Source organism: Lampris incognitus, chromosome 18 (genome assembly GCF_029633865.1).
Source record: "Lampris incognitus isolate fLamInc1 chromosome 18, fLamInc1.hap2, whole genome shotgun sequence".
In the NCBI taxonomy this organism is placed as follows: domain Eukaryota; kingdom Metazoa; phylum Chordata; class Actinopteri; order Lampriformes; family Lampridae; genus Lampris; species Lampris incognitus.
In genome coordinates, this window is record NC_079228.1 from 17,487,343 (window position 1) to 17,512,952 (window position 25,610).

At 45.1% G+C, this 25,610-nt stretch overlaps 1 protein-coding gene across 1 annotated transcript in view; it reads left to right on the forward strand.

Annotated features, from left to right (window-relative positions):
- csmd2 (CUB and Sushi multiple domains 2) overlaps window positions 1-25,610 on the forward strand; it is a 366,715-nt gene that overhangs the window by 53,930 nt on the left and 287,175 nt on the right. The window contains exon 3 of the mRNA XM_056298741.1: window positions 12,255-12,367. Within this exon, the coding sequence (XP_056154716.1) occupies window positions 12,255-12,367 (113 nt within the window). The remainder of the gene's footprint in view (window positions 1-12,254; window positions 12,368-25,610) is intronic.

Consider the following 25,610-nt stretch of genomic DNA (forward strand, 5'->3'; position numbering starts at 1 on the left):
GATTTAAGACAAAAAAACAAATCCAGTGTCTGCCTACTGAATTAATAAAAGAACAAAAGAAAATCAAAACCATAAAGCAAATTCAAGCAGTAGGACTACTTACTCAAATGCATGTATAACTCTGCATAACACTAATGTTTACAAAATAAAATTTAAAAAATACAGGCTGACCTACTCTTTTTTACAAGGAAGGCTAGACCTAAACAGAAAATGTTTAGTTTTGGTGCATTAGGCTACATCTATCTACTCTATTTTCAGTAAGAAATAAAAGAAAAGCATCAGTCAAATTCAGGCAGTAGGCTATAGATTCTAAATTAATGCATAGGCCTGTGGGCCATAGAGCATTGCTTTCAAGGAGAAAAAAAATCATCTCCATTCAAAATTTTAGTTTAGTGTGTAGGCACTATTCTGAAAACCCTAAGTCTGGGTACATAGTGCATACCTACTGTAGGCTTGCATTCAATCAAAATATAGCTTTTGCTAAACGCTTCTGTTATAACAAAGGATGAGGACTTGCTCTATGTGGGCATCACACATTCTGCTACAAGATTCTTCTTCTTCTTTCGGCTTGGTCCCTGTTTCCCAGGGGTTGCCACAGTGGATTTGATAAGTTTCCATCAGTACCCTGTGAGGGCACAGCACCGATGGCTGTCTTGTCAAGCCGCATAATGATTTTGGCAAAATTTTACATCGGATGCCCTTCCTGACACAACCACTAACCCTATAGATGGGGGCACAGGTAAAGTGCTGGATGCTATTTATGGACTTGCGCCCATGAGATGGTTTAAGTAAATTTGCTGAATCGTTGAACAGGCGTTCAACTGGAGCACTGGAAGGCAGGGTGGTATTGTACGTCAAGAAGCACTGCTTAACCAAGGGGAAAGCATGTAGGCAATCTATGCTCTTCTCAGTATCATCAAGAAACTTGCAAATTTGTTCTTCTGCTGTGCTTTTTTCAGCCGTGTTTGTCTTCCCAAACACAAAAGTATATCCTCATCTGATCTATTACCCTCAGATCTGGTGTTCAATTCAGCTACTGAAGGTGCCCAAAGTTCCAAAACTCTTGCCTCCTGAGTAACTGTTTTGCACATGTCCCCTTTCTTTTCCAATGGGAGCCACCACAAGCGACATTTTGGCAAGGTAGTTATTACCATTTTAGCATCATGACTGCTCAGCATGGCCCCGAAGTGACTGTCAAGTTCCTCAAAGACTTTAGTATTGGTGTTTGCTGTGTAGGTCCCATTTTCCAATTTGTCAGCGAGCTTAGACTTGAAGCATAGGATTGTTTGAATGGAGAACCCCGGATAGCACTTTTTCTCTCCCTGCAGTAGATCAATGGATTGAGCAAGTGGCTGTAACACAGCTATATATGCCCTGAAAAAAGCTGTCTTGTGGAGGTGTAGCCTGATCACTCTGAGCCTTCCGCAGATGTTGTCCAGCTGATCTTCTGTAAGTCCAATCAGTTTGGCATGGTGACATATTTGGAGCTCCATCTTTCGACACATGGAACTGAAACCGTCATGTTTGCAAAGTCTTGAATTGCTACTGTAGCTACTGATGACCGGTGTGCCTTGTTCAATATAGAAGCACACTTTGCCATTGCACTTTGGAACACTTTCTGGGATGGCCCTTGTGATGCTGCTCTATCCACTTCATTGTTGGCAAGCAAGTTAAGTGTCTGTGCTGCACATCTTTGATAAGGTGGAAGGAAAAAAAGAAGTTCCTCATCTCCGTAAGTATCCAGAACTGCATATCTAAAAACCTTACTCCATCATCCAGCTCATCTGGTGATGCCTTCTCAGTTGTTTCAAATTCACGGAAAGCCTTAAAGTCACTTCCATATTCCGTAACTGTGGCCCTGACTTTGTGTTGTATTTTGTACTCTCCATGTATTTCACTGATTTCTGCAGCAAGGACATCAAAAGTATGCATTCCCTTGACTCTTGCACAGGCCGGTGCTGCAGACTTCCTCTCCATGTGTCCTCTTCAATCCAGTGGCATGTCATGCCAAAAAAACTTCTGTTATGTGCAGTCCTCAAGTCTGTTGTTGTACACACGTGTCACTTTCCTAAATGTTGCAGTCAAGCTTGCGTTCATGGCAGCAAATCCTCTCTCAATAGGCTAGACTAGTGTCTTTCTGCACATGACAGTTTTGCTGCCAATGAATCCTGGAGGGATTCATTCTTGAACGAAGGCTGGTCAACCAAGGAGAAAGGCTGGACATGGTCAATCACGAAGTCCAATATCAGTCTGCTGACTGTACTTTGTGATTTGGTATTTTCAAGCTCAATTCTTGCTTGCTTGAGGGGCATGGGATGCTGGAGGGCCTCTTGTCCTTGTGAATGTTCAGAAGGCTGCTCTCACATCTCAGGCTGACTGGTGGTCAGATTGACATCTTTGGTCAGATGTGCATGGCTTGGATGCCTCCTGAGAAACAAAGCAGAGATTAAAAGTCAGTAAATTAGTAAAATACGTATTAAAACCTTTAAAAAATCAATTCACAGCAAATAAGTCAGCTAAAAGCAAGAGCAGTTGGAAAGGAAATAACATGAAATTTAAATTTAAATTGCCTTAAGGGTAAACATGAGGTAAGTTTTAGAACGTTCTGCATGTTATCCCAGGTTGCAGGTGCACAGTACAAAAAAACTGGATTTTTCAAGCTCAGTAAAAACAGCTAATCCAATCATTTGAGCGCATTTGATAGGGGCCCACATTAAAAGACAAAAATGAAACAATGTAAGATGGTAAAAAAAACACGAGTAAGGGCCTTATAAATAAATAAAACTCAGTGAAAATGGTGTGTGGACATACTGTAATGCACACAAAAAAATGTTTAAAGAAAAAAATGGAAAAATGCATTTGTCATAAAACAACAAAGCAGGCTTCTTGTGCTATATTAAAGTGGCAGAACGGTTGAGGTGTTGCCCTATAGGTGGGTGAAGGACGTTGGGCTCTCGTCTGCATCCAAGTGACTTGCCTGTTTGTGTGGGTTAAACTGTGTTGCGGTGAGGGTGTTGGACTGGGGGGACAGACTGTGATGATGGTGCTGGTGGTAGCATTGGCCACCATAATAATAATACCAGGGGTATTATTGGTGTTGTGCAGAAGCCATGGTTGAGGCAAGAGATCCAGTTGACTGCATAAACATGCTGTGCTCGTTGCATCTGCAGAAGCACCTCTTCATCCTTGCTGTTGCACATGGGTGTGGAGAAGGCCTCCATGTTCAAACGTAGACTTCTTCCATCTGGTTTGGCCACTGCTGGAAGTAGATGGTTGCTTTGATGATGATGATGACTTAGCAGCAGCATCTACTCCAGAAGTATTTACAAACACAAACAATTAAAAATGAGACATTACAGCCAGCTCTCATTGGGTGGAAAAAGACAATGTAGCACAGTGCTAAATTTCTCAGTCTATTACTACCACTACTACCACTACTACTACTACTACTACTACTGCTGCTACTACTTTCAGCTACTCCCGTTAGGGGTCGCCACAGCGGATCATCCGTCTCCATTTCTTCCTGCCCTCTGCATCTTCCTCTGTCACACCAACCACCTGCATGTCCTCCCTCACCACATCCATAAACCTCCTCTTTGACCTTCCTCTTTTCCTCTTCCCTGGCAGCTCCATATTCAGCATCCTTCTCCCAATATACCCAGCATGTCTCCTCCACACATGTCCAAACCATCTCAATCTTGCCTCTCTTGCTTTGTCTCCAAACTGTCCAACCTAAGCTGTCCCTCTAATATACTTGTTCCTAATCCTGTCCTTCTTCGTGACTATCAGTGAACATTTTAGCATCTTCAGGAATCAGGAACACTTTATCAGGAACACTTTGTCATTTCACCTCATGTCATTTCACCTTCAACTCTGCCACCTCCAGCTCTGCCTCCGAAATTGAAAAAAGCAGACTAAACCTATAAATCGAGACTGAAGTTATATACATACATAGTTATATTTTATATGCTGCTGATATTATATACATATTCTGTACATAGTTAGCACATGTGGTACAGATAGCCTCAGCTGCTAATGTAAAGGGTAGTTTGAGAGCAACCACACTCATATAGGACTGAGGTTAGATTGTTGAATGCATTTTAATACAATTCAAGTGTGTTTCCCAAACTAGGTACATACCATCACTATTGCCGTCATCGCCCTGGGTTTCAGCAGGCGTAGTGTTACTCAGCATGACTGCTGCATCTGCAATGACATCCATCGTGGAGTTGAAGAGAAGCTCTTCGAGCTCGGAGTCCAACACATCACCTTCACCAGGGCAGCATGACAGTCGGTCTCCTAACACCCTGTCCAATTCCTCATAAAAAGGACAGCTTATGCTATCCCTACTGGACTCGTTGTTTGAGTCCTTGGCTTTTCTGAAAGCATTCTTGAGATGTTTGCTTTTACGTTGGCATTGCTGCCATGATGGAGACAGTGGTACTGATGAAAAGACAGGAGGTGGAGCTGGAGGTGGCAGAGTTGAAGATGCTAAGATTTTCATTGGGAGTGATGAAGAAGGACAGGATTCGGGACAAGTATATTAGAGTGACAGCTCAGGTTATACGGTTTGGAGACAAAGCAAGAGAGACAAGATTGAGATGGTTTGGACATGTGTAGAGGAGCGATGTGGGTATATCGGGAGAAGGATGCTGAATATGGAGCTGCCAGGGGAGAGGAAAAGAGGAAGGCCAAAGAGGAGGTTTATGGATGTGGTGAGAGAGGACATGCAGGTGGTTGGTGTGAGAGAGAAAGATGCAGAGGACAGGAAGAGATGGAAAAGGATGATCCGCTGTGGCGACTCCTCATGGGAGCAGCCTAAAGTAGTAGTAGTAGATTGCTGCCATGATCGACTGTAACCATTCCCCTACATCTCCTTCGAAATCTCGCAAATCGGCCAGCTGCAATATGAATCATCCTGTTTCTGTTGTCTGACTCTTCAGCCCAAATGGAAATCAGACAGTGTGTTTTGTGTGTACTCCATCCACGACAATCCATTTTGCCTGTTGTTGTGGCTTCTTCTTCTTCTTTTATTGCTATCGCTTCTGTTTCTTGTTTTGCACTTTAATATGACACCGTTGGCGTGCAAATGACTATGTACTTCTGCTTATGCAGAGGATATCAGTTGAGTAGGTGGTCCTTCAGTGTGGCCCAGGACACATTCAGACACCCTCTGCTAAAAGAATGGCCATATGCAGCCCAGACCACCTCCGAATTTGGTCTGAGCGATCGGATCTCAGTGCGTCCTCAATATGTCTTGGGTGCATTCACACCTGTACTTAGAGCTGTCCTCTTGTGATCGGATCACCTAAGACGCAGCTTAATGCCAGGTGTGAACAGGGCCATAAAGACATGCAGACAAACAAACATGCTTTTCTTGCATGAACTAACTCATATTTTCATTATTTCATTTCCCCTCTAATTCCCTTCTTTTCACCCACAATCCATTGTCTGTTCATTATTTCATCATTTTCTTTTCATCTCCTTTTGTACGTTTTTGTTTTTTTCATCCGTTCTCTTCTGCTTCTGATATTTTGGTAATTTTTCTGGCCGACTCCGTCCTACATTGTCATCCCACAACAATCCCTCCCTGTTTCTCTTCATATCTGCCTCTCTCTGACTTGCCGACTCCCTCCTTCTCTCATTCTCATATGCCTTTCTCTCTTGGGAGACGTTGGATCTTTATTGACTTTGCTGCGGTTGTCTCAATGTGGTTGATTATCACAGCGTCTGCATCCGCCGTCAGGAACAGAATCAGACATTTTTCCACCCTCGTCTTTCAACTACAACAAAAAAATGTCAAGTTTGGTAACATGCAAAACCAATTCCTATATAAATATTTGATTATATCTACGTGCCTCAGCTAAAGCATATAAAACAAAATCCAGGTTTGGTAATTGGAAGGTAAGCAGAGATTACTCTGCCAAACTCCACACGAGCAACCAAAGCTAAGCATGAAATTGCATTGGAGATAATAATGGTTACAACAGAAACGCATCTACAATTCACCATTCAGTAGATTATTTCAGCGAGAGATATTTTGAAGTTCGCTGCTTCCCCTCCCAAAATACAGAACATATAACCGTTGCCCCCATTGCTGGCTGCAGAGCTTTTCACTTTCTATGGGGTGACTTTCCTCCCTGCAAATGCAGAGCATTAAGGGCTCCACGGAACTCTATCAGGACCAGATCGGGGCTTTGGGCAAAGTGACGTGGTATATTAGAGCTTACCCAGAGAGAGGGGATAAGAAAGCTAATAGAACTAGTGTAATTGCTTGTGAGAATCTTCCTATTAGCTGGAGGAATCAAATCATGTGTGTGGGGATGAAGTGTCACTCCAAGTCCGGCTAGAGGGTGAGCTTTATTCTCTGCAGGGAAGTTCTGCAGTAATTCACCCGTACACATGTACACAGTTAAGCACAGGCACACACAAATCTATATACGCCGCAACATTTAAAGGTCATCTAATGTCAGCATTGTTAAGCGATAAACACGGCCTGTTTGAATCGCATAGCGTCAGTTACGTATAAGCCAAACGTGTCTTAAAACAAAGCTGATCAGAGATAAGTTTGAAATATAACTACATGACAAGTGGGCAGAAAAAGCACGACTGCTCAAAACGGGGAAAGGCGACAGCAGTGTGAGAGATAAGGAAAGGGCAGACTTGGCTGGAGGGTCAAAGCTGGATGGAGGTGCTGTAAAAGAACGAGCGCTTATGAAACAAAGAGGTGTGTGAGCGGGTTTGGACCATCTCCAGCGGTACGATATATGGGCTGTGTTGTGTGGTTCACCCCCTGTTCTCGACACTGCTGTTAGCCCCCACGGCTTGAATGCGACAACCAGTCAGGAGAGAGGGATAGAGCTCAGAGTGCCATGGCCTTGACCGCTGACAAGTTATAGCTGCAGAGGGTCTTTCATATGGCATGGGCAAACACACACAGACACACACACACGTCCTAACCCTCCCTCTCACCACTCATCATTTATCGGTTAATGTCTGCTCTCGACTCACCCATCAAAATCTTGCTGGTGTGTCTATTTTTCGTAAATTCCCCCCCCCCCCCCGTCCTCTCTTTCCGGGGGTAAATCAGCTGTATCAGCACTCTGCTAACCTTCCACCCTGTATATTTGCATGCACATCAGGCATGCACGGACACAAATGCGATTGTACAATACATGCACGTGCACACGCACACACACACGTGCGTGCACAGACTCGCACAGGGAATACAATTAAAGGACAAACGGGTTGATTTAATCTCCCTATGTGTTTACAGCGATAAACACGTGTTTACAGTATTTCAATTAGCATCAGAAGGACACACGCAAACACACTCACACGCACACGTACACAGAGGCAAACAAATTAATTTGTACAACAGGTGTCCACTATTCAAATAAACCTCTCTGACCATACGGTGGTTTGTCTGCAGGCTGTGGAGGCATGTGTAAGCATACTGAGCGTACCAAGAGTCCCGGCATATCTATAGACTCTAATCAAGGAGAATCAAACCGTGACTAATTCTCATTCTTGGAATTTCCATCCGCACCCACCAACGTATCTCCGGCACACCTCACTGCTCTCCATTTTCTGCCCTCCATGAACCCCGCTCTTCAACTTCGCCATCTCCTCATTACCCACTCTCCAGTTTCCCCCTACCTCCTCCCTCTATACTCTCTCTCTCTCTCTCTCTCTCTCTCTCTCTCTCTCTCTCTCTCTCTCTCTCTCTCTCTCTCTCTGTCTCTCTCTCTGTCTCTCTCTGTCTCTCTCTCTCTCTCTCTCTCTCTCTCTCTCTCTCTCTCTCTCTCTCTCTCTCTCTCTCTCTCTCTTTCTCTCTCTCTCTCTCCATCCCCATGGATAGAGGTGGAATAATTGGAAGCAGGGGTTCTTCATTGAGATGAAGCTGAGGTCAGTCAGATGGAAAGTTCTCTTAATAGACCTCTGCTCTCCACATACACACAATCACAAACATGCAGCCACACACACACACACACACACACACTCTAGGACAAAAAGTCGGCCCTGTTATTTTTGGCCCAGACTGGCCCCCCCACAATCGGTCCAACACCAGCCACCAGTACACCATCCTTGCGTTCTTCTTAAATATGCATTTTGTTTGTTTGTTTGTTTGTTGTTGTTGTTTTGGCATTTGGCATGCCCAAATTGTTGGAATTCCCTGACAAAGGTGTGCAAAAAGCTATACAATTTAAACAATACCATACTGGTAATGACCAAATAGTTGCTTACTCAATTAATGCATGGAGCTGTTCCATCTTATTTCATTGAATACTAACTAACTATACAGTTCATACAGCTTTCAAGTATCCATCTAATTATAATAACTACTGCATAAGGTGTTTACACAGTTAATAGAGCACCGTTCTGTTTTATATTAATGTTCAGAGAGGAGTAATAGACCTGTGTATGTGATGGGGGAATTCAGTCAAGAGTGTGCTTCTTTGTTTGGGGAGTTTCGACTACAGTTGAGCTCTCTCGCGTGCACACTGGTGTTCTTGCATCCAACGGGTGAACATTCATGCTTACTGGCTAGCAGCACCAAAAAGTTTGAACATAATGTAGGTGGAGAAAGGTCTGGAGTAGGCCACATGTAGGCTTATGTTACCCCACAGATGGTAATAACAGCAACATACCAAATATATCATGATAGTTAACACATACCTGGAAATAAACATAGGACAACTTTGTTGCCTGTTGTTGGGAATGAAAACCATTTTCCCTGTACTAGGCTAATCCATAAGCAGGCGTGCATTTTAGCACAGCAGAGCTACAGATGTAACCTATTATACAGACCTTTTCGCACTTCTTTATCAAGGGAACCCTTACACCTTTGCCTAGCTGGGCGCGAGTATGCGACTATCGCGTCGCATTGGACTCTGTCCACACTGAAACCATCTTGTAAACAAACCACGTACCTATCAACTGTGCGCTCAAGATCAGACTGAGGTGGTCCTCATCCATGACATGCCTTTCAATGCGAGCCATAGGAAGTAAATAGAAACAGGGCCTCCAACAAAAGTTAGCTTAAAACGGCATGCCGTGTCGCACTGCACAGTGCTGCGTCGCTCGCGGCCAGTTAGGACATTCCAATAGGAAATGGTAACTTTGATATTATGATATGATATGGGCCTAGGTCACTCACTGCTTAGCCAATGCTAACGTTAGCTAGTTAACATTAGAATAGTCAGCTGAAGTTGCAACAGCGCTAGGGAACTATGCTACAAAAACAATGGCAAATAGCTTACACTACGCTATTTGGCTGACTGACTGAGCACCAGCAGTAGCTGGCAGTCTCACTTAGTTATAGAGTTATGATTATGTTATCTTATCTTATTATCATTGTCGTTAATTGAATTAATCATCATTCATCATCGTCATCATTGCATAGCACACACACTGCGTCCCCTGCGGCCTCCCTGAGAGTCCGTTTCCCTGCATGCTACTCCCTACTTACCGCTTCAACTACACTCTCCTCCTGTTCACTCTGGTCCCCAGATTCTCTGTCACACGCCTGCTCCTCTTCCTGCTCTCCAGCCTTCTCCTCAGCCTGGCATTGGACATGGCCAGCAAACTCTCCTCCTTCCACCTGTTGCTGCATTATTGTGGGTTTTGCTGTTGCTGTAGATGTTGACACTACTGCTGAAGCCCCTGCAGCAATTGTAGCTGTGATTTTTGCACATTTGGCAGCATCCGCATCTAGATTCTTCATTTATCTTTGGCTCGCAACTTCTCTACACCCCCCCCATCTTTGGTTTTTGCTTATCGATCTTGACAATCCACAGATGTTTGGCTCTGAGCCACAGCATCTGACGTGAGAAACAGAGTGGGAGGGGTTGAGCCTGCCCAGTAAGAGATGTGCTTGGGCCAGCCTAGTGCCATTATAGAAAATGAAACAACGGGCCACTGCCCCTGCTTTATGGGCCAATCATTAGTAATACTTTTTTTTAACAAATTATATCGGCCCTAAGTTGCGTCGGCCCATGGGGAAAATTCCTGGTATCCCAGCTTACCAGTCCAGTGCTGCACACACACACACACACACACACACACACACACACACACACACACACACACACGCACACTTCCATCCATGTATAAACATAAACACGTAGTGTGCAGAGGCGCTTATCACTCAGATTAGTTTCCTCCTTCCATAGAGTAGACTAGAACCAGCTATTCCCCCTAACTCTGCATCTCTGTATTATTTCAGTCATCCCTAGTATCTCCTGCTCTCCCTCTCTCTCTCTCTCTCTTACTCTCTCTATTTCCCTCCTTCTCTCCCTCCCTCATTCACATTAAGGACTCACTTGAGACACCTGCACTGCAAATTCATTCTTTTGTATCTCTCGGTCGCCGTCCTATCTTGAATCTTTCCCCATGATAAAAGGCAATCCCCTGGCTAGCACTCTCTCAATGCTAGCGGCAGTCTTCTGGCCCGTATCAGTTGCAACGCTTAATCTCCTTTCGTGTGTGAAAGCAGCTTTTGCTTGCTTTCCGATTTTATCCATTTTGTTTCATCTCAATCTAGAAAAATTAATTCGGGCCGTATCTCGCTTGCGGCAGGTGATCATGATTGGGTTGCTGTGACCCCCAACCCTGAAACCACAGCCTTCTGTCAGGTCCAGACACATCCTAAACCTCCTGCCCTCCATCACCACGCTCCCCTCCACCCCCTTTGCTGCAGTGTGCTGCTGTTCCAAGATGGCCGCCGTCCAACTCAATTTGCGGTCAGCGAAGGGGCTATTTGCATGAACATGTGTCCCATCGTTTAGCTGATATCCCACTGTGACAATCTAGCAGAGAGGAGTGAAATCATGCATATATTAAAGTCCTACTACGTTTTTGGTCCAATTCATCTTTCCTCTGCTCGTGCTTGGCAGTCCCACTCCACCTCCAATGTGGCAGATATATAAATGAAATGAATCACTTAGACCTGTTAACAGTAGTTGTAGAAGTAGTAGAAAGAGTAAGTCTGAAAGAAGGCGAGTTAAAAATTAGATCCTCTTTGGTTAGACTTTAGATTCAGAGATTGGCAGCACACACAGCGACAACCTGTGGTTGGTGGCAGATTTGGTAAACCAGTTTTACTTTTAGTTTGTGTGTGTGTGTGTGTGTGTGTTTGTGTTTGCATCTGTCTACGTTTCCCCTTGAGTGCATATATTTATCTTCATCTACGCCGGGCTTATGGTAGCCAGCACAGTTTAGGAGATCACTTCCATTCCAGCTCTACATTTCACCAACAGAAGGACTACTGTTAGCAACAAAACTAAAATGAAAGGGCGTCTGGGTAGCGTAGCAGTCTATTCCGTTGCCTACCCAACACGGGGATTGCTGGTTTGAATCCCTGTGTTACTTCCAGGCCCTACAGGCACAATTGGCCGTGTCTGCGAGTGGGAAGCCGGATGTGGGTATGTGTCCTGGTCGCTGCACTAGCGCCTCCTCTAGTCGGTTGGGGCACCTGTTCGGGGGGGGAGGGGAACTGGGGGGAATTGCATGATCCTCCCACACGCTACGTCTCCCTGGCGAAACTCCTCACTGTCAGGTGAAAAGAAGCGGCTGGCAACTCCACATGTATGGGAGGAGGCATGCGGTAGTCTGCAGCCCTCCCCGGATCGGCAGAGGGGGTGGAGCAGCAACCGAGATGGCTCAGAAGAGTGGGGTAATTGGCCACATACAATTGGGGAGAAAAAGGGGGAGGGAACTCAAATGAAAGAAGAGAGAAAACTGGAGTCGGCAACACATCGGGAAACAGCTAAACTTTAGTTGGGTCTTCCCATGTGTAGTGTGACACATCACAAAGCAACGCTGAAGGTAGCATCCAAGACTTTCATTTAATCATGGAAAATGAAGGATTAAAACAAAGCATCATTTTTTATTAGTGCACTAAACAGTGCTACAAACATATAGACATTGCATGAAATAGAGACGTCGGGGGATAGAGAGCTATAAAGAGCTTGGGGATATTCAGCGTGCCGGCTGACTCCTCTGCCGTGGTTGTTGATGCTCTGCTCTCATCGATCTGAGGAAATCCGTTGAGGTTTTCTATTCATGTGAAGCTTTGCCATGTTTGTAATCTGCCGATGATTCAGGGCCTCTATATACTAAAGGAATCCTTGGATACCTGGGGAAACAGCTGGCAGGATTGTAACAGGATTAACCCGACCTGCAACCGACTGCACCGTTGATTGAATTCTTTTTTTTTTCTGACTGTCTGACTTCTGTCCATCCCTTCTCAGGTTAACGGGCTTCCAGCTGCCATCACCCATCGTGAGTTCAGGCTCCAGGCTGACACTGTGGCTGCTGTCAGACTACGCCGTCAGCGGACAGGGATTCAAAGCCATCTATGAAGGTAATATTTATTATATGTCTTTGCTCATGGTTCTATTATCCACAAACTGTCATGCCAGCACGCCGATAAAATGATAATTCCACAGAAACTTACAAATGTGGTTAACTGCTGGATGAGCTGAAGCCTAACAGTCCCTTTAGCGGCAGAATCAGACTCGGAGTCTAATTTTATGGGAAACGTTTGTTGGCTCACACTAGCAACCCAGGCGGTAAGGTGGGAAAGCAACGGAGGCAGTGAAAAGTAGTGTGCTTCTGCTTTACAGTATTCACACATGAATGGGTTTCACTATCTGGGCCCAGATTAGGTTTAGCCTGGGTCTTCATTGGGGCCTGGACCCCCTGCAACCAGCATGAAAAGCTGCAGACAGGAAGTTAAAACAATGATGTTATTTATTTATTTATTTTTAGACACCCCCCCCCTCCTTTTCTCCCCGATTGTATCTGGCCAATTACCCCACTCTTCTGTGCTGTCCCGGTCCCTGCTCCACCCCCTCTGCTGATCCGGGGAAGGTTGCAGACTACCACATGCCTCCTCCGATACATGTGGTGTCCCCACCTGCTTCTTTTCACCTGAGAGTGAGGAGTTTCACCAGGGGGACGTAGTGCCTGGGAGGATCACACTATTCCTCCCAGTTCCCGCTCCTCCCTGAACAGGCACCCCGACCGACCAGAGGAGGCGCTAGTGCAGCAACCAGTACACATACCCACATCCGGCTCCCCAGACACGGCCATTTGTTTCTGTAGGGATGCCCGACTAAGCTAGGGGCAACACCGGGATTCGAACAGGTGATGCCCGTGTTGGTAGGCAACAGAATATACCGCTATGCCGCCCGGACGCCCCAATGATTTTTTTTTATCTCCTTGAGTTTTCCTGCTTCCATATTCATTACCCTTCATTTATTTCTTCAAAACTCATTCCCCACATCACTCTCTCACTCTGCTTGTGACATCTTTTTTTTTATTACTTTTCTCATGTTTTGGCCTCCTCCGAGTGACATTTCATTCAAATGTTTGTTTTGCCCCCTGTTTAGTTTCTGCCTGTCCAGTATTTTTGTTCAAGTATTTGGAATTGCTCCATTTTAAATGGAAGATGACCACGAACAAATATCTTATCGCACAATCTGGCTGCAGAAATGATGGACGTCAACACTGAATCCAGTTAATCATAACACGAGCTTAACGCTCAAAGCGCTTTGACAGCGAGGCGAGCAAATCATCCCTGAGATTAGACTCAGTGTTTGGCTGGAGTTCAGTTTGAATGCTCTTTACTCCAGCTATTCATCAATAGTCCGATTCGTCCTTACTTATTGTCTGATAAAAAAGCGGTTTTGAATATGTCCGGTATCATCCAAAGCACTGGAACTAATTCAGCTTTTGTTTGCCATTCATGTTGCTCAGCTGTGGTTTCTTATTGGCAATACCTGGACTCTAAAATAACACGGGGTCAAAGTGGAATCCTTCACCGACACATTCTCTCCATCATCTCAACCTGGGAGGGAGGGAAGGAGAGAGAGAGAGAGAGAGAGGGAGGGTTGCTGACATCATGTTGGACATGCCATTCCTATTATACGAAGCAAAATTAGTACCATGCCCTTGCTTATTTATATTAGCACGCATAGGCTGATTTAAAGCCTTCGGATCTGGCAACCCTCTCTTCCCAACATGGCACCCTTGACTGTATTTCTTTTGACGGGGACGGGGATTGCTTTATGACCCGTAGCCTGATGATATTAATGACGGCACTCTTCAAACCCATGCAGGAGAAAAGGTGAGGTGAGGCGAGGGAGGGGGGTGGGGGAAAGAGGCGCAGGGAGCGGCTAATTAGGCTAATTACCTGACAAGAGTTTGCCAGTCTTGTGGAGAGAAGGGATTCCGGGGATGTGGCTCGGCGGAGCAATGTGGAGTGACTCAGGAGGCCTCTAGACAGCGCTGCGTGACTTGCCGAGATCAAAGACGAGGAGTAAAGAGATGGTTTGGGAACGTCGGTAATTCCTCTGGGAGGCAATTTGGGGCATTTCGTTTCCACTGCAAGCCAGACGCAGTGGAGCTGCCAGACGTGTCTACATTTCTGACCTTGGATGATGTGATTTTCCCTAAGTTGATTTGCAAAAAAAAAAAGGAAAAGTTTTTGCTCATTATTGTTTGATTAGTGGTGAAATCTTTGTGAAATGAGGAAAACTGTACTTTTTATTTGTGGGAATGTGTTTACGACTTAGGGTGGTTTGGGCTGTGTACACGCTGTTATTCTCCGTGCTCAGATGTGATGCTTTTTCAGCAACACCCTGCTACACATTCACACACATCCACCCCCGCGAGCTGCCCAGTACAACCACAGTCTTCACTAGTGGCCAATGAGTAGCTCCACTGGGGACGGTGGTTGGGGGGCTTAAGTGTCTTGCTCAAGGGCATGTCCCCGTGGGTATTGAGGGAGGGGAGAGTGCTGTTCATGTACCCCCCCCATTTATTTTCCTGCTGGGCTGGGGATCAAACTGGCGACCTTCTGGTCACAAGTCCACTTCGTTAACCTTTAGGCCCCAGCTGCCCCACTTTCTCACTCTGTCATATTGTCCTTACCCCATCCTCTATTCCTACTGCACACACACACACACACACACACACACACACACACACACACACACACACACACACACACACACACACACACACACACACACACACACACCGCCAGCCAGCACTAAATGAATAATGTAATTGTTTGTTACTGTGATGACTTATCTGGCACCATGGAGCAGACTGGTGAACCTATCGAGCAGCAGGGGAAATCAGTGTGTCACCTTAATTACCAATCACCCCTGTCACATGACCCGGACGAGGCCAGGCATGTCACATGGGAGGATAGAGACCCCACTGTGCTGACATGATATGGTGCACTGCGGGTTGGAGTGAATGTTAATTAGGGGAAATCGCTGGTATGCAAAGTAAAGAATTGGTCAACTTCAGATACACTGCTACAGCTGTACGTATCCGCCAATAACCCCCAAACACACACACACACACACACACACACACACACCGACACACACACTGACACACACCGACACACATGCACACGCATGCACATTTCTGTACCATGCATCTGCTGTAAAGATGTTTGATGGCTCTACCGAGAGCCCACCCCGCTTTTGTCCTCCCTGCGTGTCCTCTAGTGGAGTGGAGAATGAAGTGAGTATAATGGTTTTGAATGAGACCGTTCCCTCATCCCTTTACAGTCTGCCATCTGTGCCCCCCCCCTCCCCACACACACACACACACACACACATGCAGGTATACACACAAATGCATGCAGGCACATGTATACAGGAATGCAAACACACACATACACACACACACCAGTGGAGATGTATTTTGCAGCTTATTCAGCTTTAATAAACAAGGACACACAGTGTCATAGATACAAGTGTACTACTTTTTTTTGAGTCCACACAAGTACGGACTTGGTGAATTTTCATTCTGTGGACTGAGCGCTCCATCTTTTTTTCCTGAAATTGGAACAATTTCAACTTTCATTAAGAGGCACACATCTCATCGATGTGGCGTCTACCTCCACCAACCAAGGGGGGAAGGAACGCTACGTCGACCCGTCAAAGCAGAGAGAGGAAACGCAGACAAACAGATGGGAAATGAATCCATGGACAGCGTCGATAACGGAAGATCCCTGTTTGTTTGACATATAAGAATTGGGATAAAGACCAAACAAGAGGAATATCTATTCTGCCGTGAAAATCATCTCGCTGTGTGGCCAACAACTCTGCGGTGGACACACAAGCTTATTTTATATGTATTCAGCAGACACGAGGCCTATAAGGACATATTTTACTAAAGAGGTCCAGTGTTGCCAACTCTTCGCTAAGGAAAGTAGATGCATTGGCTGCTCCTCAAAAATCACCTGACCTCGCTGCCTGATGCCATCAGCTAATGGGCCTACGAACCTGCATGTGATGCTACTTAGGGGAGAAGGGGCTGCTACAGTGGTGGAAAGTGAGGGAAATAAAGCAAACAAATACGACGCTGCAACGGCAAGTTCACGATTCATGCTTTTACAAAAACTACATCCAGGCAGGTACTTATGGAAGTCAAAGAAGGTTGAATCGGTTTATTTCAGGTTACTGAGCATGCATAGAGACGTCCTAATGGAAGGGAGAGAGACAAAAAAACAAAATTATCGACATAGAAACCTGCCTACATATTTGAGGAATTTGACACCGCAATGACAAAACAACTATGTGCATATTTGCGAGAAGTAATGTATTTACTCAGCCAGGCATTTATGGGAGGGAGCGAAATGAAAAGTGACAGAAAAATTAACAAAAAAAAAAACAAGCCTGCATTTGTTTAAAGGCTGAAAAAACTATAAACATATTAACATGGATTTAAACTTTTTTTTTCTTCCATTATTTTTCTTGTGGATCAGAGAGGTCCTCTCAGTAGACTCGACTCTCTTTAACACAGGTGGGAAGGTGACGTGCTTCTCCATCTTCACTGCTGAATGTGTTGGTGTCAACGTAACGACCACGGATGACGAGACTCGCTAGCCCTTGGCTAATGGGTCGGACCCTTTAGTTGACTCATTAGTGCAGTTGCCCGTTGTCTGGGATACCCGGGTTCAATTCCTGGCGGCAGCTGGCTAGTTGCCCCTTGAATTCACTACATTTGTGTCAGAAGTGGGACGGTGAGGGTCCGTGGTGGTGTAGCGGTCTAAGCGTCGGCTTTGGGTCAGTACAGTTGCCCACTGGGGACCGGGGTTCGCGCCCCGGTATTGTCAGATCCAACTATGGCCGGACTCGACGAAGCAGCAATAATTGGCAACGCTGCGGGAGGGGGGTGGAGTCGGCCTGTGTTCGTCACATGAATGCGTCTCTCTGTGGGTGTGGGGAAAAAGCAGGGGTTCGGCCTGGAGTCGCCTTGTCATGGAAGTGGCGAGGTGTCTCCTTCGAGACTGCCGGCCGGAGAGATGCAGTTGGCGAACGCATGCAGTACGAGGGTGGGTGTTTGAACTAAAATAGGCATCGATTGGCCACTAAATTGGGAGAAAAAGGGAAAAATCAGAAATAAATTTTAGAAAAAATAAAGAAGTGTGGGGATGCGCTTCCCGAAGGAGGGGGGTAGTGTAACGACCACAGATGACTGGACTCGCTAGCCCTTGGCTAGCGGGTCGGACCCTTTAGTTCACTGGTTAGTGCAGTTGCCCATGGTCCAGGCTACCTGGGTTCGATTCCCGGCTGGCCCCCTGAATTCACTACATCAACACAAACATTCTCCCAACGATATGAAAAGTCACTCACTTTGCTGCTAGTCACTTTTGGGGAATGAAGTCAATATTAGTATTTTCCTCTGCTGACACCCATGACGTTGTGGTAGATGATCTTTGCCTGTTTTGTGCCGTTAAAATTCATGACAGGCTCTCTGGCACAATGGCCTTCACCCCAGATCACCTCAGCTGCAGAACCAGAATCTACTGTTATAGGCATAGTTGGTAACACAACATAAAGTAGGATAGCAAAGTGGAGTTGGCGAGGCAAGTTGTGGAATATGGGGAATAGTGGGTTTGGGATTTTTCGGGATACCCCAGCAAAATAGAAAAATAAAGAGCTTAAAGTGGATTTGTACTATATACCGTATTCACACATGGAAAATGTTTCAGTATCTGGCACCAGATCAAGCTTAACACCTTTTGGGGGCCGATAGACTCCCCTGAAACCAGCGCGTTGGCAAGAACAGCCCCGGACAGGGAGTTAGTAACGCACTTGGATTGGCGTTTTTATGTCATTGTGTCTTGCTGCTTCCGTGTTTGTTATCCTTCATTTATTTCTTTAAAGCTAGTGTCCCACATCACTCTCTCGCTCTCCTTGTGCCATTACACCTAGCTCTTTTTATTACTTCTCTCATGTTTTGGCCTTCTCCTGGTTTTCCCCAACATTTACTTGGCTGAGTGACTTTTTGTTTGTTTTCTTCTCACTTGTATCTGCCTGTGCAGTGTTTTTGGCTGGACCGGACCAGCAGGCCAGCCCTACAAAGGCAAATGTCACCGACTGTTCTAATAGGGGTGGGCGGATCGATTCCCAAATATCAATACTACAGATACTACGTTTCATTTTTGAAGACCGATTCTAGCATCAGTAGGATCGATAGCAGTTTAAGTTTCAGTTTTTCTCTTCTAAGTTGTACCCATTTCATCAGAGAGTGGAACTGTCTGCACGAACGTAACAGACTCATTTATACCGTCATAATATGAGGTATTATAATTACACAAAATCTGTGTAATGTTACTAAGCTGTTGTTAACCTGACATGCTATGCCTCCAGAGTCAATATGTCAATTCCTGTACCCCCACGGTCACTTCCGTGGGTCCCCCTCTATAAATTGTGCCTCCCGCCTTCATCTTGCGCCTTTTTTATTGTACATGAGAGCTAGCTTAAATTTACCGTGTAGCATGCTAACATATTCCTTTGTCATTTAATTTGTGTAGGGGCTGAAGAGTACATGTCGCTATTGAGCGGAGGATTTTGGTTCTTTTTGTTAACTTTGTTAAAGAATACATGGAGGTCGCCCCCAAAGATACCCTGGTCTGGGCCAATTCATCAAACACACCGCACATGAGACACCAGTGGGTACACAAACAACGTTCCATTATCATTAGCACATCTGTGGTTCTCCACTGCTGTTGTCGTGTCGTGTGCACTCAAACAATGAGCATACATGTCGTGCATGCACAGCGGCGCACTACCAGCACCAGTTGCTGGGTTTCGTGACTTTTGGCTTGTAGCTTTGTTTATGGTATAAAAAAAAAAATACCGGAAGTTCCAGAAGGAAAACCTGTTTCCATGTTTGCAAATTCAATTTACAAAAAAAAATGTTATTTGCCTTTAAAAACTGTCCTGTGTTTTAACATTCATGAGATTAAGTAATTTACAGTGGAAAGCAAAAAAAAAAGGCTTCATTTATTTACAGTGGCTTGCAAAAGTATTCATACCCCTTGAACTTTTCCACATTTTGTCACGTTTCAACCACAAACATAAATATATTTTATTGGAATTTTATGTGAAAGACCAACACAAAGTGGCACACAATTGTGAAGCACAAAGAAAATTATACATGATTTAAAAAAAATGTACAAATAAAAAAACTGAAAAGTGCGGTGTGCAAAAGTATTCAGCCCCCCTGAGTCAATACTTTGTGGAACTGCCTTTTGCTGCAATTACAGCTGCAAGTCTTTTGGGGTATGTCTCTACCAGCTTTGCACATCTAGAGACTGAAATTTTTGCCCATTCTTCTTTGCAAAACAGCTCAAGCTCAGTCAGATTAGATGGAGAGCGTTTGTGAACGGCAGTTTTCAGATCTTGCCACAGATTCTCAATTGGATTTAGGTCTGGACTTTGACTGGGCCATTCTAACACATGAATATGTTTTGTTTTAAACCAGTCCATTGTAGCCCTGCTTTATGTTTAGGGTCGTTGTCCTGCTGGAAGGTGAACCTCCGCCCCAGTCTCAAGTCTTTTGCAGACTCCAACAGGTTTTCTTCCAAGATTGCCCTGTATTTGGCTCCATCCATCTTCCCATCAACTCTGACCATCTTCCCTGTCCCTGCTGAAGAGAAGCACCCCCAGAGCATGATGCTGCCACCACCATGTTTGACAGTGGGGATGGTGTGTTCAGAGTGATGTGCAGTCTTAGTTTTCCACCACACATAGCGTTTTGCATTTAGGCCAAAAAGTTCAATTTTGGTCTCATCTGACCAGAGCACCTTCTTCCACATGTTTGCTGTGTCCCCCACATGGCTTCTGGCAAACTGCAAACGGGACTTCTTATGGTTTTCTTTTAACAATGGCTTTCTTCATGCCACTCTTCCATAAAGTCCAGATTTGTGCAGTGCACGACCAATAGTTGTCCTGTGGACAGATTCCCCCACCTGAGCTGTGGATCTCTGCAGTTCGTCCAGAGTCACCACGGGCCTCTTGGCTGCATCTCTGATCAGTGCTCTCCTTGTTCAGCCTGTAAGTTTAGGTGGACGCCCGTGTCTTGGTAGGTTTGCAGTTGTGCCATACTCTCTCCATTTCCGGATGATGGATTGAACAGTGCTCCGTGAGATGTTCAAAGCTTGGGAAATCTTTTTATAGCCTAACCCTGCTTTAAACTTCTCCACAACTTTATCCCTGACCTGTCTGGTGTGTTCCTTGGACTTCATGATGCTGTTTGCTCCCCAATATTATCTTAACAAACCTCTGAGGCCATCACAGAACAGCTGTATTTGTACTGAGATTGGATTACACACAGGTTGACTCTATTTAGTCATTAGGTCAACATTCGATCATTCAGCAATCATCAGGCAACTTCTGAAGGCAATTGGTTGCACTCAGAGAAAAGGGGGCTGAATACTTTTGCACACCACACTTTGCAGTTTTTTATTTGTAAAAAAAGTTTTAAATCATGTACAATTTTCTTTGTACTTCACAATTGTGTGCCACTTTGTGTTGGTCTTTCACATACAATTCCAATGAAATATATTTATGTTTGTGGTCGTAACGTGACAAAATGTGGAAAAGTTCAAGGGGTATGAATACTTTTGCAAGCCACTGTATGTAGCGCTTTGTAAAAAAGTGCTACATAAATGAAGGAAGCCAGTTTTGGCGGCTACATACATGCTTCAGTTGGGAATGAAACCCAGGTCCCACAGGTGGCAGGTAAAACCGCTACCACTCACCTTACAATGATTGCTAACCTTTCGGAAAATCATTTAGTGGTCGTGAAAATGTGTTCAGATTTATTCTATTGATGATTCATCCACCTCATAAATCATGAAAACTGCTCTCCCCTACATGGAAGTATATAAGCCGCTTTTAATAAGAAAAAGTATCTATCGATATCAGCAGTTCTGGCCCTGTATTACTTGGTATCGGATCAAACGAAATTTTGTGGTATCGCCCGCTCGCACTGACTGACTAACTGACCGAGTGATCATGTTTGACACGAGTGGGCCGCTGGATCATGTGACCAACAGCGTTACTGAATTTACACGATTGGTCGGCCAAGCGCTGAGAGGCATGAGGGAGAGTACACAGTTAAAGTACCCCCAAATAACAATCACTCTGCACTACATCTTCCAACGCCTCGACTCCCCAGGGACACACACAAGGGTCCTGTTCCTGGACTTCAGCTCAGCGTTCAACACCATCGTCCCATATATCCTCCACTCCAAACTCATTCGGCTCACAGTACCAGCCCCCATCTGCCAGTGGATTAAAACTTCCTGACAGACAGGAAGCAGCTGGTGAGGCTGGGGAAAATCACATCCAGCACCCGGACAATCAGCACTGGCACCCCCCAGGGATGTATGCTCTCCCCTCGACTCTTCTCCTTCTACACAAATGATTGCACCTCAGGAGACCCGTCTGTTAAACTCCTGGAGTTTGCGGATCACACGACCATCATTGGCCTTATCTGGAATGGTAACAAATCTGCATTTAGAGGGGTGGTTGATCAGCTGGCCTTAACAACCTGGAGCTGAACACGCTCAAAACTGTGGCAATAACAGTGGACTTGAGGACGAGCTCCCCCAGCAGTACCCCCCCAACACACACACACCATACTCAACAGCATGGTGTCTACGGTGAAAACCTACAGATTTCTGGGCTCCACAGTCTCCCAGAAGCTAAGGTGGGCATCCAACATAGACACAATCATCAAAATGGCCCAGCAGAGGATATAATTTCTCCGCCAGCTCAGAAAGTTCAACCTGCCTCAGGAACTTATGCTTTAGTTCTACACTACAATAATCCAGTCTGTCCTCTGCTCATCCATCACTGTCTGATTTGGACAGGCCACCAAACCGGACAGGGACAGACTGCAACAGACAGTTAAGTCTGCAGAGAAAATCATTGGTGCCAACCTGCCCTCCATTCAGGACTTATACACTTCCAGACTCAGGAAATGGACAGGCAACATCACTGCAGACCCACCACACCCTGGTCACAACCTGTTCCATCTCCTCCCCTCAGGTAGGCGCTACAGAGCACTGTACCCCAAAACAACCAGATATAAAAACAGTTTCTTTCTGCGGGCTGTCATTCAAATGAACGCTTAACACTGTCAATAAATAAATCCCACCATTTTGTATTTACTGTACTGTACATTGTACATATACTGGTACGCTCTGCCATGTCCATCTACCTCAGGCGTGTATGTAGATAACCTGCTAACATCTATCTCAGCATCTCTGATATATTATCTGCACCATTGCACTTTATCACCTCTTAGTTCACCTGTATAAGTCAATCCTTGTATATATATATATATTGAAGATTGTTGTGTTGTAGTGTTGTTATTCTATGTTAAGCACACAGAGAGCCACGAAACCAGTCAAATTCCATGTTTATACATGGCCAATAAACATGATCCTGATCCTGATTCTGAAACGAGATGCACCCGCAGATAGAAACAGATGAAAGAGGAGAGGGGGGTTAACAGATAGTTGGATTAGTTATACTTACAGTTAAATTAAGTTCTCTTTCAAATTAAACATCCCAAGATATGAGTGGAAAGTATTGCTGTCAGACGTAGCGTAACCATGTCATGTGATATGCTACTTCAATACACTTTATCAACAAATATTACTGGCACCGCTACAGAAAATTGCAGATGAACATTTAATATCTAGGAATTAACATTATAGACACTACCACCGACTTTCCCTATAATAAATTGGCCACAATTTCCAACATTGACCATACAGGGTCCAGCCGTAGACTAGGTTTTGATCTAGTCTCGGTTTTTGGTTGCTCATGGTTGAAGATAACCATGAGCAAGTAACTTTTCATGCAGTCAGGCTTTAAATGTGATCAACATAAAGATTGTCTTCTCACCAATCCTATTGACTTTCAGGAACGAAACGTGAGGGTAAACCACACCAGCGAGTATTAAAATAGACCAGCGTAACGGAAATCAACCTCGTCTCTTTGGTTTATTATCAAGTTCTGCTTAGCACCGATAAAAGATGTCCCCCCGAGTTATACCGCAGTCTGTCAGTTGAAGTGTTTATGTCCATTGCTCTTTAATCTGATTCTGCGGCCCTGCACCGGCACGTCCACGTCAGCCCATATGCCAATACGCGTGTGGACGGGCCAAGTGGTATATTGTCTCCCACTGGGACAGAGATCTGGGGGGTAACTTACCTCTGGAGTAAGTAGGGCCATCTGTTTGAAGGTCTTGCAGCTTTTCTTTTTTCTTTTTTTTTTTGTTAAAGGGAATTTATTTGCCCAAGTTCATTTGAGGTACTGTGCTATAAATACAGACAGCCATTGTTCGCAAAGTCATGCTGTTTTCATTCTGTCCATGCATGCCGTGACTCCACATTTTCTTAATCCCCTAGCACTAATGTAGGGCAGAGCGACAGTGGTGGTGAATGGAGGCGCGGGGGGGGGGGGGTTGGATACCCCTGAATCCATTACATTGCATTTCCACAGTGTAACTGATATGACAAAGATGATTATTTGCTTATTTATTTACCTGTTTATATTAGCCACACTGTAATCACCGGGCCTATTGGACACTTAGCACATACTAAAGATAAATGAAACTGCTGTTCACGCCTTCCTAGATTCTGGGCCAATGCAACACGTGTTGCTAATTGTTGTGAGAGAGAAAAAAAACTAGCCTACCTCATCTGCGGTCGGGGTGCTGCCTCATTATAGATGGTACTGTGTGCAGCCGAAGACAGTAACTGAAGACCAGCTTACAACTCTATCGACTACTGAACTCTTTCCATTGGGTCTGTTCGCCTTAATCATCCCCCACAGAGCAGTCAAGGTGATTTGGAGAAATCATCATCCCGCAGTGCCACAACCTGTTATTTCCGCTCATTGTGTGTGTAGTTTGTACGTGTGTGTGGTGGTGGTGGTGGTGTGTGTGTGTGTGCAAGCCTGTTCGTCCTTCTGGCTGTGCATGCATTCTGCATTATTTGCAAAGAATGCATTGTTTTGTGTGCACGAACCAGCATGCATAATGTGTCTCAATTCCCCTCCGTCTTATTTAAAGGTATTTGCCAAATCTTCCTGGGCGAGCACAGCCTTGGCTGTGAGAGCCCAAAGCATCCCGCAGTTGCTTTCTGGCCATTAGGGCTATATTTACCAGCCACCATTTTGGTGTGAGCGCATCTCATCTATATTAGATATCTCCTCTGTTCCCATCCCATGCTGCAATAAGCCAAAGTGCTGCAGGTCCCCTCTCCCCAGTACACTGTGTAATGGCCGAGACCGCAACGCTGCCCTCTCGTCACCATGGTAACCCACCGACTCCTCTTTTTTCATTGATTTTGTTGTCGAATACTCTTTACTCAACATCTCCCGTCTGTTTGCAAACTCTTTATTCCGGGTAATCTGTGGATATAGAGAGGGGAGGGCTGGAGCGGGATAAGGGAACGGCAACTGTCTCGTTGGTAAAGGAAGAGGGCAAAAAGAGGAATCTTATCTTTGCATGCCTCATTGTTTCCATCCCTATCTCACCTGTTTCTGCCCTACTTGTTTTCTGTCTCTGTCTGTCTTTCTGTCTGTCTGTCTGTCTCTCTCTCAATCATCTATCTCTGCTTGTTCCTACAGTCATCCTCACTCCCTCCATCCCATATTTCCTCTCTTCCACGGTAACATTCTCTCCCGACTTTCTCGCCGACATTAAGTACCATGATGATTATCCAGTCATGTGTTGCAGAGCTTCTCCTCCGTCTGTCTCTTCCTTGCATAGTCAATGTGCCTCCCAACTGGGTCAGCAGAGGAAGAGAAAACACACACACACACACACACACACACACACACACACACACACACACACACACACACACACACACACACACACACACACACACACACACACACACACACACACACACAGCCAGCCTGACTGCACTCATGCCACTTGGGGAGTCTGCTTTCCCAACATGCTAAATTCGCTGCAGGTGGCTGAAATCGACGGAGCACAACAAAAATGAGATGATGAGTTCGGGAATCAGTTTAGCAGTGAAAATATTCTAGCAATTATCTCATTTTTGTATATTCGGTGTTTTGACAGCCGAGTTTTGTTTTTCTGTTTTTTTATGGGGTGAATTTGTAATGATTCTGAACCATCTTGCACTGATGCTGTGTTATGGGGCAGAAGGTTTTGAAAGGGCTGATACACATAAAGTTGACAACTGGACCATATGTGGTCGACATGAGCTTCTTTCCCGGGCAGGAGCACAG